This window comes from Nipponia nippon, unplaced genomic scaffold, assembly GCF_047370975.1.
Source record: "Nipponia nippon isolate SJK-2023a ecotype South Korea unplaced genomic scaffold, ASM4737097v1 scaffold_7, whole genome shotgun sequence".
Taxonomy (NCBI): domain Eukaryota; kingdom Metazoa; phylum Chordata; class Aves; order Pelecaniformes; family Threskiornithidae; genus Nipponia; species Nipponia nippon.
In genome coordinates, this window is record NW_028262391.1 from 49409299 (window position 1) to 49425908 (window position 16610).

The 16610-nt window shown below is 37.3% G+C and overlaps 1 protein-coding gene across 3 annotated transcripts in view; it reads left to right on the plus strand.

Moving 5' to 3' along the window:
• The window catches only part of CDH13 (cadherin 13), a 520720-nt gene that overhangs the window by 96570 nt on the left and 407540 nt on the right, over positions 1 to 16610 (plus strand). For 2 of the 3 annotated variants that reach the window (XM_087740241.1, XM_009467298.2), the window contains exon 2: positions 745 to 856. The exons of the other annotated variant lie outside the window; for it this stretch is intronic. In XM_087740241.1, the coding sequence (XP_087596367.1) occupies positions 745 to 856 (112 nt within the window). The remainder of the gene's footprint in view (positions 1 to 744; positions 857 to 16610) is intronic. 3 annotated transcript variants of the gene reach the window in all.

Here is a 16610-nt window from a genome sequence, read left to right on the forward strand (position 1 = left end):
CTAAGGCGTTCCTGTGGTGACATGGAACTTTGACCACGTACTAACATTAACACAAACTGTATTCAACTTTAACCTTTAGATCCACCTCTGCTATGATGCACATATTTCATTTTCAGTCTTCCTTTGGTGTAAACAAGCTTATGGTCACAGGGAAAATGGACAAACTGTCTTGGAGAGGAGAAAAAAAAAAGGCAACATTTTAGATTTGTTAGCAAAGAAGTTCTTTTATAAAGGAAACTTCTGTGATGTGAAACTTAACCCTTGAATAAAGAATTCCTTCTGAAACTTGGTGATCAACTTTCTGAAACTAGGTTTGCAGACCCTAATTTATCAGTTATTTAAATCAACTTAAAAGTGCTTATTTTAAGCATATATTTAAGCCTAGCTGTATTCACCTGTGATTTTAGAAGCAACATTACATCCTATGTTTTCATGAAGACCAATAATATCCTTTATTGATAATCTGAACTGAACTTAACCTTGAAAGCTACTATTTTGTAAGTTCCGTGCAGGCTACGTATATAAAAGCAAAAACCTTACATAAAAAATTGTTTAGCAAGTTTTGAAGGGGAAGTGTGGTGTGATGGATATTTTGTTTTATGAGCTTGGAGCCCAATGTTTTGTTTTATGAGCACTGAGCCTAAACCCAGTATCATTCCCAGAAGCAAACATGATGGATGAATGAGTGGATGTTAAAAGTCGATTTCTTTTTTTTTTTTTTTTTTTTTTCTTCCCCCCCCTCAGGTTCTGCTGCTTGCATGTGCAGAAGATTTAAAATGCGTCCCTGGATTCCAGCAAAAGGTTTTTTATATTGAACAGCCATTTGAATTCACAGAGGACCAGCCAGTCCTGAACCGTATGTTATTTTCATATATTACTATTGTGCAAAATTCAGAATTGCTTATGTATTCATATCACTCCTGCCATCTATCAGAAAGTGGTTTTTTGTACATAGGATTTTGAATGTTGCCATGATTCTGTCTGGGTTCCCCTGCATTAATCCTATATCTCTACAGACTTAACTCTGTTCCATGTATTGGCGATGGCAAAGTACTATATATAATCATTTAGGACAATATGGATATTGTAATATTGTGAAAATTTAGAATCATCCACTTTTTAAAAGTAAATTTACTCTGAATTTTTTATAGTCTTTCCTATAATCTTGGACATCAGGGCTTGCCTGTCAACATTTCACTATTAATTCATCTCTGCAACTCAGATTTAGAAGCTTATATCCTAGAAGCTTCATTCAAAGCCGGTGCAAGTCCAAGTCTTTACATGAAATTCAGAGGAGACTGGGTGAAGCTTGTGATTATCAGTAACAGCAAATTGTTACTACATGTGTCATACAACTGGGATATTCAGTAATATTTCCAATGATCAGGTGTCCCATTATAAAATCCAATCTGGCACTGTATATTCAGAGCATTAAACTGAAGGAGATTTAATTGTCTGTCAGTCCTGGTGTTAGTTCATTCAAATATTTAGCGAGCAAGTGTTACAACTTGTTCATTCAGTTTTGTGGCTTTGGGACTTGGAGACTGTCAAACTAAGGTAGTACTTTATCCAATGGTCAATGATTTTGAAGACTTAAAGATACTAAGTGCTGCCATTTTCATAACTTCCAAACGCACCAGCATTTTTGCATGTGATACATATTGCTAATAGTTTTTTTGTCATGCCTGGTTGCTTGTTGTTGAGCCAGGAATTCTTCTAGGTAAGCAGCATGAGACAGTAGTGCTTGGCATCTAAACCCTACAATGTGATACATAGTGATAGTTTGGTGAAACCAAGCAATGCAAAGCAATGTTACTCATTAAATGCACACATTTCCCATCTCGGTTCCCTCCAGATATTATTACTACATAGTGATATATTTTCAATGTTATGCATGTTTGGATGAAGGTGTATTATCTGTGCACACTTGTTTTAAAATAGCACTAACTTCTCAAAATGAAATGTCAGAATTAGCTGCCAGTCTATTGAAATTACTCTCTTAAGTGTAATTCTTTCAGCCTTTAACAGATGCTAAAGCAAACCTTTAGGATAACATTTTTAGCCTAAGCATTTTGGTCAGTTACTTAGTCTGAGTTGCATTTTCAGAGGAAATTTTGGATCATAAATAGTAGTGCTATTCACAGAGATGTGAGATTATTATTCAGTTTAGAAGAGAGATTTCAAACTTCTAATTTCTTCAGGCAATTTTGTTTTCTTTTAAATTCTTATTTTAAAGAGTTGGTGAACACATCATTACTACACGGTTAAAAGTAGAAATGCATAGAATATAGGAAGTATAATAGATTTAATAAGCATGCAAAGTTGAAGACCTATGTAAAGAAAAGCCATATTAACAAGTTAGTGTTAAGTTGAATAAAAATAATCTTTATTGTATTCTTTGGCCGCTTCTGAACTTTGAGGCTGTAGCGTGTCTCGCCAGATCTCCTGCTGTCCTCCCAACCACCTAAAGGATGAGTTGGTTAAGCTGAAGTTGACTGGGCTGCTCTATGGTGACCCAGCAAATTACACTGGTGTGAAACTAGCACAAAAAGTAAGATGCCATCATTAATGTGAGGAGGAGGGAAGAGCAGGAGGAGATTTAGAAATGCCTGGAAACCATCTTCGGAATTAAATTATTTTAATAAGCAGACACTAAATTGGCCTAATATGTAATGTCTGACAAAGGCAGACTGTCGATGCATGATTCTAGTTAATTCAATCACTCATAAATAGTATGTCCTTCATGCAGCAGCATTAAACCTCTGCACAGCTTCTTCATTTTAGCTGTCGACAGAATTGATATTTTTAATTGTCTGTTTGAATACTCTTTGCATGCTCTTGCATCTTTTTATACCCATTACCCAAGAGCAGTGTAATTTAGCAGTTGCATTGCAATGTGAGGCTTACCAGGGCTATGTAAATTAATAGAGTGAATATGCAAAGCAGGCCTATAGCAGTGATTGCTTTTGTAGTCCTTAATAAGCCAAGGAGCTCCTTAATTCTTTTCTGAAGTACAATAAAACAGTCTTTTTCTTTTTTTATTTTTCAATTTAAACAAGGACCTACTGTACACTTCATTGCTAGTATCTCCCTTGTAATTAAACATAGGTTATGGCTGGTTCTTATGTATTTATTACTTCTAAATATGGCAATGTTAATTATATTTTACATTTACTGATGGAAAGATGGAAGAGAAGCCCAAACTGAGGGTACAGAATTTTATCTTATTTCTTATTCTGATTTGTACCAATTCTTATTGAAGTCCGCTTATAAGCTGGCCATAACAATTATATCAGTCCAGTTGTGTATGCATAACCGCATAACCTCCTTCCCATTAGTTTCACTGGAATTCTCTTGTTATTTCTTGGCTTTTATCTCATTGTGCTCAGGCTGAAATGCCTTTTTTTTTTTATTTATTTACCATTGCATCTCACTTTAACAGCAACTTCCAGAATTGGACCATTTTATTTTCCTAATTTTGTCATTTATTTTTCCTAGTTTTGACTTTTTTCTCATCAGACCCCTTTATCTCCTTATAACTTTTGTTTTCTATGATGACAAACAAAATCAGGCATTGCTCTCCTACTTGTGGTCTGCCCAGTTCTTCTCCCTGAGTGCAATTTTCTTAAACCAGATGTTCTCTTGATGTAGTGGGAGAGGATTCATAGAATCACTTTCTGGAAATACTAGAGGGTCTGTCCACATAATTGCTGCCTTAACAAGCAATGATGTTACTGGATTTTTCTTCCTTATAGCTTTTTTTAGTTTAGACCTAGGACCATCTTCTGCAGTCAAATAGAGACGATCATAAAGATTGCTACGTTCTTGATAAGGTGATAATTGACAGCATTTAATTACAGGTTTTACACCTTTCTGAAACATTTGTGGCCATGAAATGCTTCCTCATCAGCAAGCTTGTCTTTGGCAAGGCTGACAGGTCACTGGTAGTGACAATGCTCCGTCATGCCAGGCTGATAGAAAGTTGCTAATCAGACTCATCAAATGTGGAAATGTAATTGTGTTACATTAATCATGTTTATACTTAACATACATGGGTCTTGGCTTTTGGGGGTATTTTTAATTGACAATGAATCAAATAGTGCACTTGAAAAATTGAGGCAATTAACATAAAGGCGTTAGGTGATGTGTTGTGCATACTAAACTAGGGAATACATTGCCAGTGATTTAAATGTCAAAACAAAGGAAGTTTTGACCCTTACTTGAAAAGCTTTAATTTGAATGTTAATTAATGGCTGACCTCTTCTGTCTCTGACGTGATAGATTGCATGTTTCAGAGCTTGGGCTGCTTCAAGATCAGAACTTTGTCTGCATTTGGGTACTTTTTTATTCTGTGGATTTTAACAAAAACTTTTCTATTCAACCATATTGAAAATCTTTGTTTACTCATATGATGGGAAATATATTAGTCTGCTTATCATTAATGCTTAAAGGCACTTCTTCTGTTGTCTAGCAAAGCTGCAGCCTCCAACATTTCCTTTGTTCAGACTGAATAATGCCTGTGGAAAGATCAGAGAAGACCATTCCTACTATTACAATATTGCGTGTGTACATGGATCACAGCTCCAATCATGCTCGCATCAAAACATTTCCTGTTGGTTCTCAGATGATGCTATGTGAGACTTGTGATTTATCACATTGACTCTTCCCACTGATTACCATGGCATTTGACTGTACCGGTGGCCTCTTTCTGTGACACTTTCGTGCTATCAATATTACTGCTGTTACTCTCGTTTACTCTGATCCATACAGTGTGTACACACACTTGATTCATCTCCTCTTGCTTCATTTTTTCTGCAGCTTGTATAGAGCCAATGTGGCAGCCTAATTCAATATACTGTAATATGCCAAGCCTTCTACAGAGTTTTAATGTGAGGTTTATACGCCAGTGTTAACTCTTCATGCCTGAACACTGTGGGTTTTGGGTAATAGGAACTACAAGTGGTAGGTGTAGCTTGCAAAAGAACGTGTTCAAGTGAGGTAAGATTTTTGGCTTAGTAATCGCTCACAGGAAAAACTGTTTAGGCTTTTAGGTAATAGCTAGATAACTATGGAATTTTCACCGATTCAGGTGTACATATCTGTAGCACATCCACGTTGAAACGTAGTTGTGGCCTTTCAAAATAAAGAAGTCTTTAATGCCTTTTGAATTCTACAAACATCTTAAAATTACTTTCATTTCACATAAATCACTATGTTAAGAAATGTACTTTAGAAAATGTTGAAAAATGACTTGATTCCTGTGTTGGGCATGTGGTAGCAGGTTCTACAGAAATGTATCTATCAACTTTTCTACCCAGATAACAGAATGCATTTTATACTCTAAAATATATCTTAATGTGCACATACCCATGTATAGAACTTGAATACCAGAGTTTCAGTTCTGACACATGGATACAAGATTAAGACCAGGCTTCTGGGACTCTGTTATGCCATGTGAACAGAAATATTAGTCAGGATTTGAAGCCAGACATTAGGGATATCTTTTAATCACACTATTCCCATTTAAATTGCTGTAGGAAGCGAAACTCATGTTACCAAAATTTCAGGAAATATCTGGTGGTATGCAAAATGGTTGTAAAATTGTGGAAGTAATTTTTAAAGTGGGAGACTAGGAACTTCACAAAATGTTTGTGGAGGCGGAGTGAGGAGGATCTTCAAAGGGAAGATCCTTTTGCACTTAAATACCTAAGGCATTGATTTTTAATTGAATTTTGATGCCTAACTCTTACGCAGAGGAAGAAAGTTGTCCGCGTATGTATTGCAGATATGTATTTTGTGACTAAGTAACATAGAACATCTCAGATGTGTCTCTGAATAGATGTATGCAGATTGATGTTGTAACATTACACAATATCATCATATTATCTGTTAAACTGCTTTCACATATGATTAAAGCAAAACAAAACAGGAAAAAATTGTTGTTGAGTGCCAGGTGGTCAGATAGTTGCCTTCCAAACAGCGCATGTCAACTTATTAACAGGATCTGAGGGGAAAAATAGGAGTTTTTGATTTTTTTATGTTTGATTTTTATGCATATACATTTAATTAAACTAGTTTTTGAAAAGGTAGGACAGTAGACTGAACAATGTGAAAATTATTTAGCCTCTGAAAAGTATCTTCAGGGCTAAGTCAAAATCTCTCAGGGATGTAGTCAGCTCTTGTAGAGTGACGGAAAGCAAGCCATGTGTGTTGGTGAAACCTCCTCTTGACATTACGATTCCAAGGTGGAGGAAATGAAGATCTAAAGTCAGAAAGTATCTTGTCTGTTTTGTTGAGAAAAGCTGTGCAATCCTCATTTGGAGAAAAAAAAAAAAAAAAAGTTGGGGAGGATCTTTGCAGTGACAGTAAATGTTCTGTTAATGGGCTGGTCTGGATTTAGGAAGGTACAAGTAGCAGATTACTTGGTTTAAGATTTTATTTGTTTCTGGAGACTTTCTGAGAGCCCTAATGTTTTGTAGATAATACTTTTTTGAAATATGTGTAGGCTTTGGTTGGCTGAAGCATGCCAGCTGTTCTTCTAATTTAAGTCAATGACCAACTGCTCAGTATTAGCAGGATGGGTCTCTTGCTCAGTGCAGTGCCAGCCCTGTATTAATAATGTCCCCAGGTGCTTCAATGGAAGACTCCTCTGTTTGTTTCCAGTTGCCAATTCCAAAACAAAAATCAGATTAACTAAGCTATTACTCCCAAACTGAATAACAACGGAGCCTCTTTCTCTGCAGTTGTATAAACATGTTGGAAGGCGAAAATCTGTCTCTTAGAAAAATGTAGGTAGCTTAGCATTGGACAAACTCGGCAAGAGAATAGTCCGACACTAATTGCTTGTGGTTGACAAAATTTAACAGGGTCATCTTCTTGAGGAAATGAAGGGTAGGGGCATATGACTTCTGGCTATAGTTTAGAGCCAGGGTCATGCTGAAGAGGCTACAGCATCAGTCCAGCTTTGTCAGGAGGAAGCTGTTGTTCATATCTGACAAACAGATGCAACACAAATTACTACATGCTGAGATGTTAATGCATTTCTGTAGTACATTGCTTTGTACTTTCACAGACCGCATTTCTGACAGAACTTTTATTTTGAGGATCTTAGGAAAGCACCATTCAAAAAATCATGGCTAGCTAACCTTTTCCATTACGTTTCAAAGTGCAATGTGGACACTTAGCAAGAATTAATGGGAGTATGTGAAGTTAAATCTTCCTTTAAACATAGAATCTCATTTAAGTTAATGATATCTTAAAGCATGCAAGTATTCTTGAAAATAATTGTAGATGTTCACAATTAATTCTTAGCTTTTAGGATTTCTCTCTGCTAATCCAAATCAAATTATAACTTTTCTAATTTAATTATGCTCATGCTTCAACTTGCAGTTTTTCTTTCCCTTTGCTGATTTAAAGCAGTCTTTCCTGGGCAGACCAATCTGTCTGTATGCATCAGCTATTGTCAGCTTTAATGGGTGCATCTGCTTTTTACATAGCTTTCTTGTGGCATGTGATCTCTGTCTCTCTTTGAGAATAAGCAACACTGGCAGTAAACTCATGAAGTCTTTCAGAAATTTATTAGATTGAGTGCTTTTTTTCTAGCTGGAGGCTAGTGTTCCTGATTTTTGTCCTATGTCTCTGTTCAGCTTATCCACCTGAACTCTTTCCTCTAGAGAAGGGAAAGAAAAAGTAACTTTTTATGGATTGATTCTGAAAACCCTGGTCATTTTGGAGTGACTTTGTGCATGTTTGTATGCCTTGTACCTACTGCTTCTTGGGCAGGCAAGTGAAGCTGTAGATAGTGAAGTGCGTGTCATGTTTTGTGATGTGAATATTAACTGTTTGTGTTGTGGTTTTTTTTTTTAATCCCTGAAAAAATATCAACCCTGGTGAGTGGTAGGATTTGCTCGAATAAGAAATTGGCTAAAGAAAGCCTGCCTGAAAGGGATTATCTTTAACAAAAATCTGAAAATTCCTTTACCAAAGAATGTTTCTTTTTAAACAAGGTGAAAATAAAATTGGGAGCCCTGGGAAGGCCTAAAAGATGATTCCTATAGCGATCTGGGATGTTGCTTTTTAGACAGGAGCTCCACTTTCAATGCTAGCTTTGATTTGTTTCTTTTCTTTAAAAAAAAAAAAAAACCACCAACAAAAAAAAAACAACCAGTGCAACCTTCTCTCTGCCTCAGCTGTGGAGAGAACTGAAGCAGAACTGAGGGGCCTTCAAAGCAGGCAGCAAAACGGAGGCAATACTGGAGCAGCTTACAGGTAGCTGATAGCAAAAGAGAAATTTGACGCTAAAGTTGTAGCCAGCATTGGTATATCTTTGACACTTGTGAAAAACTTGCTAGCAAGTACCAGTACTTAAATGCAGGTTAGACTGAAGTAATTGATAACCTCATTGATGCATGGGACTGTTCTGCAGCCAGGGATTCAGGTTTATTTTATTGCAGGGCAAATTGCAAATCTCTTATACCCCTTATCAACAGTGGTGTGAATGTTTTGGCTAGACCTAGGTTTATGTACAGACTGAGTTGTCCTGTCTTGCAATTTTTGCCCAAATTCTGAAAAGCAGGTTGCAGAAAATGGTTGAATTTTTTATTTAAATTTTATTTATATTACCTTCTATAACTAGAATATATTTATATTCTCTACTATCAGTAGATAAGAAATATTGTTTGTGTAAATACATTCAGGCACGTGGGCTTTGTTTACCTTCTTTTATGTGGCAATGAACTAGTGGCAACAGAAAATGTGCTCTGGTTTGCTAGAAAACCAAATTGCCTGGTTACAAGTAGGACTCCTGCAGACTTTATTTAGCTGGAATTTTAATTACAGTGCCAGCTCTCAACTCCTACAATAAAACAGTAGGGAGACCACTATAATTTGACCTTTATAAAACATTAACACCAACCTATACAAAAATATAACTTCAACTTTAAAGAATAAATACAGTGGGAGGCAGAATTCAATGAATTATGAAAATAAAGTGTGCATTTATTATTTTTACTTTTGGAAAAAAATTAAAAATACACTAGTGTGGACACCAAAGTGATATTGATGTGTTTGGTTCCTTGTATCCATCTTCTGGTCCTCATACAAAAATGCTACACAGTTGGCAGAAGAATCTCGTCATGGTTTTATCATGCCTTGGGGAAAGCAGTCCTGTTGTGAGGCTTAGAATAAAGGACACTATACAAACCATATGGGAAATGTTGATGTATAAAACACTAGAGCCTGTTTCTTTCCCTGAAAGAGTCAATTCAGGAAACCTCAGGTGCCCACTCGCTCCCTCTGAATCTCTTGTTGTCTCTCTTCTGTCTCTTCTCCCTTGGTGTGTTCCCTGGAGGGGGAGGTCTTCACCACAGTCAGCTGTTGCGAATTGCACCCTGGGCCAAGTGCTCCTTTCCCCTGCCAGAGTCACAAAAGAACGAGGTGGGGCTCAAAAGGAGGAAAGGAGTAGGACAGCCTATGCCAGAATTGCATGGGAATGTCAATGCAACAGCACTGTTGGAACATGAAATGGGTAACAGTACTGGCTCCCAGCTGTATACAGCACCATAAATGGTCACAAATACAAACACATTTTGGGTTAATTCTGGCTAAAATAGTCCCTGAGTCGTGGTGTGGCAGCTGACAGTATTTTGTAGTTCTGTCATCATGGAAAGGTGATTAAGAGTGTGCTCCAGCCCTTCTACTGTCTTTAATATCATTCAAAGCATAGTGTAATCAATTTTACCCTTTTTTTGTGAAACTGAATTGAAGCTGTAAACGTAAGGATACTTTAAATGAATTGTTTTTTATGTCCCATAATAAAAATCAAATTTGAAGGTGTTTGAATGCCAAGGTTATAAGTTGCTTTTATGTGACCTAAACCACTTTTGTTTTCATTGCCTATGTCACTTTTATTTTGCTGGTTGTTTGACAGGTGAAGCATTAACTGCCCAAATCTATCATTCTTTAATTGTACTCCTGATGTTATGTTTCACAACACATTATATTACGGATAGCTGCTGTTAGTAAGATGCACCTATTTCTGTGATGCATAATGCTATATGCCAGATATACTGGGGAAGAGAAAGAGTGTATATCAGTTTCTGGGAATGGAACACTTCAGAACTCAAACTTTCACCAGCCTAATGGTTCGCAGGCCTATTTAAGGTTAAATGTTGTCTTGAAAAGCTGTCACACATGGAGTGGTATATCTGTATTGCTGTGGGGAACAGCATGATTCTAATAATTGCTCTGTTTGCATTCAAGGAGAGGTTTCCTCTGCTCTGTCAGAGCTTGAGGAAGGGGAGCATGAAGTATTTGCAGCAGATTGTAGACCTAAAGAGAGGAGCCAATGCTCAGCTGCATCCTTGTTGACCAAAGAATTTCCGTAGACCTGAAGGCCAAGCAGGCTTGACAGAAGCATAAGAAGGTTTCTTTAATTCCTCTGTATGGGTTTGTGTCCAAGCATGATGCTGGATACAAAGAAGTGATATGGAGGGTAGGAAGGCAGCTGTTAAGTATTGTGGTCAGGGAGCTTCCCAGGGATTCATTGTGGCTGAAAGAAAGGCCATGAACTCAGTTGCCTAAGAATCTGTGTTTGGTTGTCTACTTACTATTGCTTTGGGTTTTTGTGGTGTTTTTTTTTTTTTTGGTGTTTGTTTTTAATCTTGGCTCTTCTAGGCAAAAGTGATATTCAGCCTGGTTTGTATTTGCAGAGAAACAACTCAAGCGTGACATAGAAGAAAATAGGAAATAGTGATTTTACAATATTTTTCTAGATAAGTGCAAGCAGTATTGTGGGAGTTATACAGTGTAATTTGCAATGAAAGAGCTCACTTCATTTAAATTTTTAAAAGTTAGGTTTGTGGCACAGGAAATAGTCTAAAATTATGTTTAATAATGGAGCCGATCAGTTCACTCTTCTGATTAATAAGAAAATGCAATGCTCCAAATCTTCTGTAAGATTTGGTGTGTCTTCTGAGAAATGTCAGATCTTATGCAGGTAGGTAGAAGCTTTTTGGCATAATAGAATAGCAGCTTTTGTCGACTGTAAATCAAAATAAGAAACTTTATTAAAAATGATATTATTAGTTCTGACACTTTTATTCTTTGAGACACCGTCTTTAATAGCTTCTCCAATAAAGTTAGAAGAAACTGAAATATAGAAGCTTTAACACTTACATAATAAATCTATTAATCTTAGTGCTTCTGGAAATATTAGGCATCGACTACTTACTACTGTTTTTATAAGTCAGCATCATTTCCCAGAATTGTATGATACTAACTACAGTTAGCACTGATAATTAATTGAAATGAAATTACTTGTATGATGAATGAGTGCTGGACACATTTGACTTAACTCTTTCTGGGACCATAGCTATGCTTTAGATCCTGATTTAGCAGGGTATTTAAGCAGCACCTTTAATTTAAGTTCCCTCCACACTCTATATAGAAATTTGACTTTACTTCAGTGTACCATATGTCTAAATTCTATTAACATCAGCACAAGTTTTTGCTTATTCAAAATGGTTGGCCTTTGGGAAAGGCTTGACAATGGCAGAACTGTAAGGTGACTGTTGCCTATGCAGCCATGCAAAAGAAAAGGCATACAAGTTTCCTAGCACGCGTGTTTTCTGTGCTGAAAGATGATTTGGTGTGATTATGCTTGGAATCATAAATACAGCAAGAAGTTCAGCTTCCACAGATGAGTGCTGTTTCTGCTGAAGTTTGGTTTTCTTGCATAAGTCTGTGCCAAAACTCGCATTCTTCCTAGCTGCAAGTGGCACTTGGGTGGATTTTAGGTAACTGAGCAAACAAATCCAGGCTGGCCTTTTTTATGTTCTCTTAATGACCTCTTAAATATCATGAAGCTGTGGATATAGGGATGAGCACTGAAAATAGTTGGAGAAGGCTGGTGCCACATTCCTGCTGCCTGTGGTACGTGGGCGAGAGCCTCGGGAAGTCGGGCTGCTGGCAGGGCTCCTGCTGAGGAAGGCGGTGGGGAATGAGCAGCAGCTGCCTTGGGCTGGGGGGGAACAGCCCTTGCTAGAACAGCTGGCACTGCCCCTGTGAGAAGTGACAGATTTAAAAGTTTATTAAAGATATAAATATTTGTTAAGTAAGATTAAAGGCCAGGCTTAATGCGACCAGATTGGAAATGGTAGGTTACAGGTACAGGTCATAACATTGGTCTCTGTCTAGCTTTACTATTTATACTGGTCTCTAATATAATATACAGGTCTATAATACAGTCTTCCTGCTACAGCTGGAGGTTTAGAAAACCCAATAGCAGCCCCTGCTTTCAGTTTGTCCTCTGTGAAATTACCTGCATGAGTTTAGTAGAGTATTGCCAGTTTAGTAATGGTGGGAGAGAGCCAGGATGAAATCTTGAGTGCTTGTGTCCATCAAGACAACAGAAGTACATAGTGCCCACAAAGATCAATTAAAGAGCCTATTTAGACCAAAAGAACATTAGAAGGTACCCAGGCATTGCACACTTTGCATGGCTGGCATGCAGCAGCCTACGGGAGTTGGGTATAGTGAGATGCAGCGAGCGTGATGGCACACATGGAGCCAGCTGCAGGTGGGACTTGACTGGGTAGCTGGGTAGTGCTGTGCAGAAGCAAGAACGGCACCTCCTGCCTTTCTGGGTTGTTAAAAAAAAAAAATAAAAATCAACCCAAACCCCACCAAAACAAACAAGAAACCCAACAAAAACTTAATAGAGCCCTCAAAGCAAGATTCAAGCAAATACAGCATACTAGACAGCAAGCCTCTGCTGCTCTTCTTCCTGTCTTCTCATCTCGCCGTGGCAGTCTTTGAGATCTTATGTGCCATGTAGTGTTTTCTTACCTAGGCTTTCCTGAGCAGAGCTTTTACTTGGATCTACATGTGCTATATACCCAGGAGAGTGAAATCTTTTAATTATGCACATATGCCCCTGCTTTACCCTTCTGTTGCCTCTTCCTTCTGTTGAAAGTGTTATACTGTAAAGGGATTAATTATGCATGGATTAAGTAAGTGACTCCATAGCCTGGTAGTTTGCCTGTTTCCACATGAGTGAAGGTTGTTGTTTAAGTCTCTGCTCACCTGAGTGCTTACACTTTTTTAATGCTTTAAAAAAAAAAAAAAAAAGAATTAAAACCATGAGAAGCATTAGTGATTTTAAAATAAGTATTTTTATAGGTATTTTAATAAGTATTCAGGGAGTGGGAACTGGAACCTGCTTGTGATGTGTGTAGGAGAATATTTGGATATAATGATTTCAAAGTATATAGAACCATTTTAAACATCAATTTCAGCAGGAAGCAAAGGAAAAAGTGCTGTGTTCTCTGGATTTTCAAGCCACATGCTAGAGTATCATTCCTGTGATCTGCTTTTTTCTTTTTTCCTGCAATGATTAATTGGATTCAATTGAAATGGCCCCAACAAAAGGGGCTGACACAGCTTGCTGGTTAGGAGAGCTTTCTAAAAAGTAGAGGGGATAGTACAGGTTCCAGCAGCTTTGAGCAAACAGAGCAGCTGAACGGGAGTCTTTCAGATTCTGGTGAAATATGGGAGCTACTGGGTACATGAAGAACACCACAGCTCTTCCTCCTCTACCTTACATTTTTTGTAATTCTGGAACCTTACTTATATTTCCTATATTTGTCAGAAATCCAACCTTTGTTTGTCAAGAGGACTGCTTTCTGTTGCATTGAACAATATTTTTTTTTCATTTTGGCAAGAAAATAATTTTTCTTTTGAATTTGATTCTGGTGGAACCCTTTCCCTCAACACCTTCTGCTTGGCAGCTGAACCAAAAATAAATTATTTGCACAGCTTTAATGGTGTCAGTAAATTGATTTCCATAGAACACAAGACTGCATTTCCTCTCTGGAATGCCCTGAAGTGATCATTATTAATGATAAATGACAATAGAAATTTTGCAGAGAAATTAATAACTGAGATGTTGCTATGAAATGAGAAAAGCAACATGGATGCCCTTGAAGAATCCTGAACATCTCTTCCTTTGCACATCATCTGCTCCTTGTTCATTAATAGATTATAGGAAAGCCACACTGATTTATTTGCCATCTGGCTTACTGTATTAACAGCAGTGTTATCAAAAGCAAAGGACATTATGTAGCTGTGTTACCTGGACCTGCTGTCTTGCATGCCAGCAGGAGGCATGAATGGTTGCTATTTCACTTGGTTTTCTGGAACAAAGTTTAAGACCTCAACTTGAAGTGATCAGGGTTGATTTCCATGAGATCAGTGGATTTAGCAAGAATGTACTTCCTCAGCTGTATTTATTTTGGAGACTTCAGATGGGAAAACAATGGAGAAATCTCCCCCTGAAAGAAGGGAATGAAACAAGGATGAACAAATTATCTTTAAAGAAGAATTTTTGCATAGCAGTATCTCATTTGCTTCTAATAAATTAACCTGATCTTAAAGCTCCTTTTATGCCATGCTGAAACTAGCAATGGTATTTGCCAGTTCTACTGTCAAAACTGAACTCTGCAAAGTCTGATGTTCAGTAATGAATGCAAATACCGTTCTGTGTATTTCCCTCCCAATTTTGTGCTAAAAAAAATCTAATTAGAAGGATCACAGGAACTGAAACAAAATGGGGGAAAATATATATTAATTTTTTGCCCTGAAGAAAGATAGAAATAAAATTGACTATTTTGATCTAAAGCTTCCAAGGGTTTAGTAGAAAACTCCTGTGGTATACTCGGAGATCTTACAGAAATTATAAAAAGTGCTGAACACTGATCTGTGAATGCCATTTGTAGCTGACTTCATGCAGTTCTGTTTTACCTTTGGAAAGTAAAATCAATTTCAGATTAACTTTGACAGGGAGGTGTTGAGGTGTGTGAGTCAGCACTTACTCAGATATTTCTGCCGGCCTGTTGGGAAGACAAAGGATTGTGATGGATATTATCAATAGCAGTGCTAGCCTGAAAGTAAAATTGGCAAACTAAAATTAAGAAATATTTTCTTGCCTTGCCCTGGCATACTTCATGAAAACCTAAATTTTATGTTAATATCAGTGTACAAACCCAAAATTTTTCTTGAGATTTAGGAGCTTTTTCCCCCACTACCCCTCTTTTGCAAAATAATGCTGTTATTGCTTTTACTGTGTTAGAGGTTCCATTTTGAAATCTGGAACAGGTATTTTGTAGTCTGAAACAGTGTGTTTGGTATAAGTCAGTACAGCATGATTGAAGCAATGAGGGATTTCATTCTTTTTATCCACAATCTTTGAGCTATATTTAATAACCTTTTGTAATAATCTTTCCACTATACTGAATTATGTATTGATTCTTTTTTTTATAGTAGTTTCATTGCAGAATTCCAGAAGGAAAATAGGCTTTTAGATGTCAACTTGAAACTCTCTACAATTTTGAATATACTATTACATATAATTCTGTGAGGACCTAATCATACATCATTTGATTTCTATGAAACAACTCTCATTGACTTTACTGAGAGCTGGCTGAGACTCGCGTTGAACTATCACCATGTTATTGAAAGTATAATAAGCATTTTGATTCAATTCTCAATCTCTTTCATGGTCTTATATTTTAGCTCTGCTATGCATGTGGTCCTGCTACATCTAGCAATATGTAGGGTACTGCAATCCCTGACTGTAACTTTCAGGGAGATGCTTGTAGAGTTGACCTTAAAAAATGTTACCTTTTTTTTAAATTGTAAATTTTGTTGATGGAGCTGTTGCAGATGCTGTGTGTTAGAGGAGGAATCTGGGAGATGGGTTTGTGGCTCTGGTTGCACAGGCTCCTTTGGCTGAAGTTCCAGAGGTTAACAACTCTGTTGCATGCAGAGGTCTCTGATCATTGATTTTTAGTGGCTGCTGTTACAGAAAGTAAGAGTGGCATTTAAGAGAGACAAAGCACCTTATTAAAGTTAATGCCTTTGATTTGCTTCAAATCATCTGTAATCCATGTGGACCTGTCATAATTTATACCTTGCTTGGTCACAGCAATAAGTCTAAAACTGTCATGTAATCTTCATCAACGTTTGTGCACAAGAGACATTACACGTACTGCTTACTAAAGTTGGTGTCATGGTGTTTATCTCTTATTGCTTAGAAGGTTACCCTCAGTTTAATTGGTGTGTCTCATTATTTATATTGCTAAAAAAAAAAAGGATTAAACACCAGGAGAGAAAGATAACAGAGGTTTTGCTTCATAAGATAAATAAAAATGAATCTCTGTTTCTAAACATGATAAATGTGCCTAGGTTTTTCAGTCTTCCCTGCCGCCCCCAAAGTCTTGAGCCTCCTGAGGATAATCTTAATAGGATAAAGTGGCCTTTGAAAGGCAATTAGCAAGATGCCTATGAACTGGTCCATGCATGTGCTATGCTCAAAACCCTCCTGATTAATGGTCATCTTAATTCTGTTTCTTGGGATTTATTTACTGATTTCACGTACAATGTATTTAGTTCCTTTCACCCTGCTCTGTGATTTGAAAACATATTGCTGTGTTTCAACTTCATGTATAGCTGCATTTCTACCTGCTGCTTTTGCGAGCGGACTCTGGGTGCAGGCTGGTCACTTGTGCACCTCTGCTGGCCTGGAGCAGGGGGGTTGAGTCCCAAAGTGGACT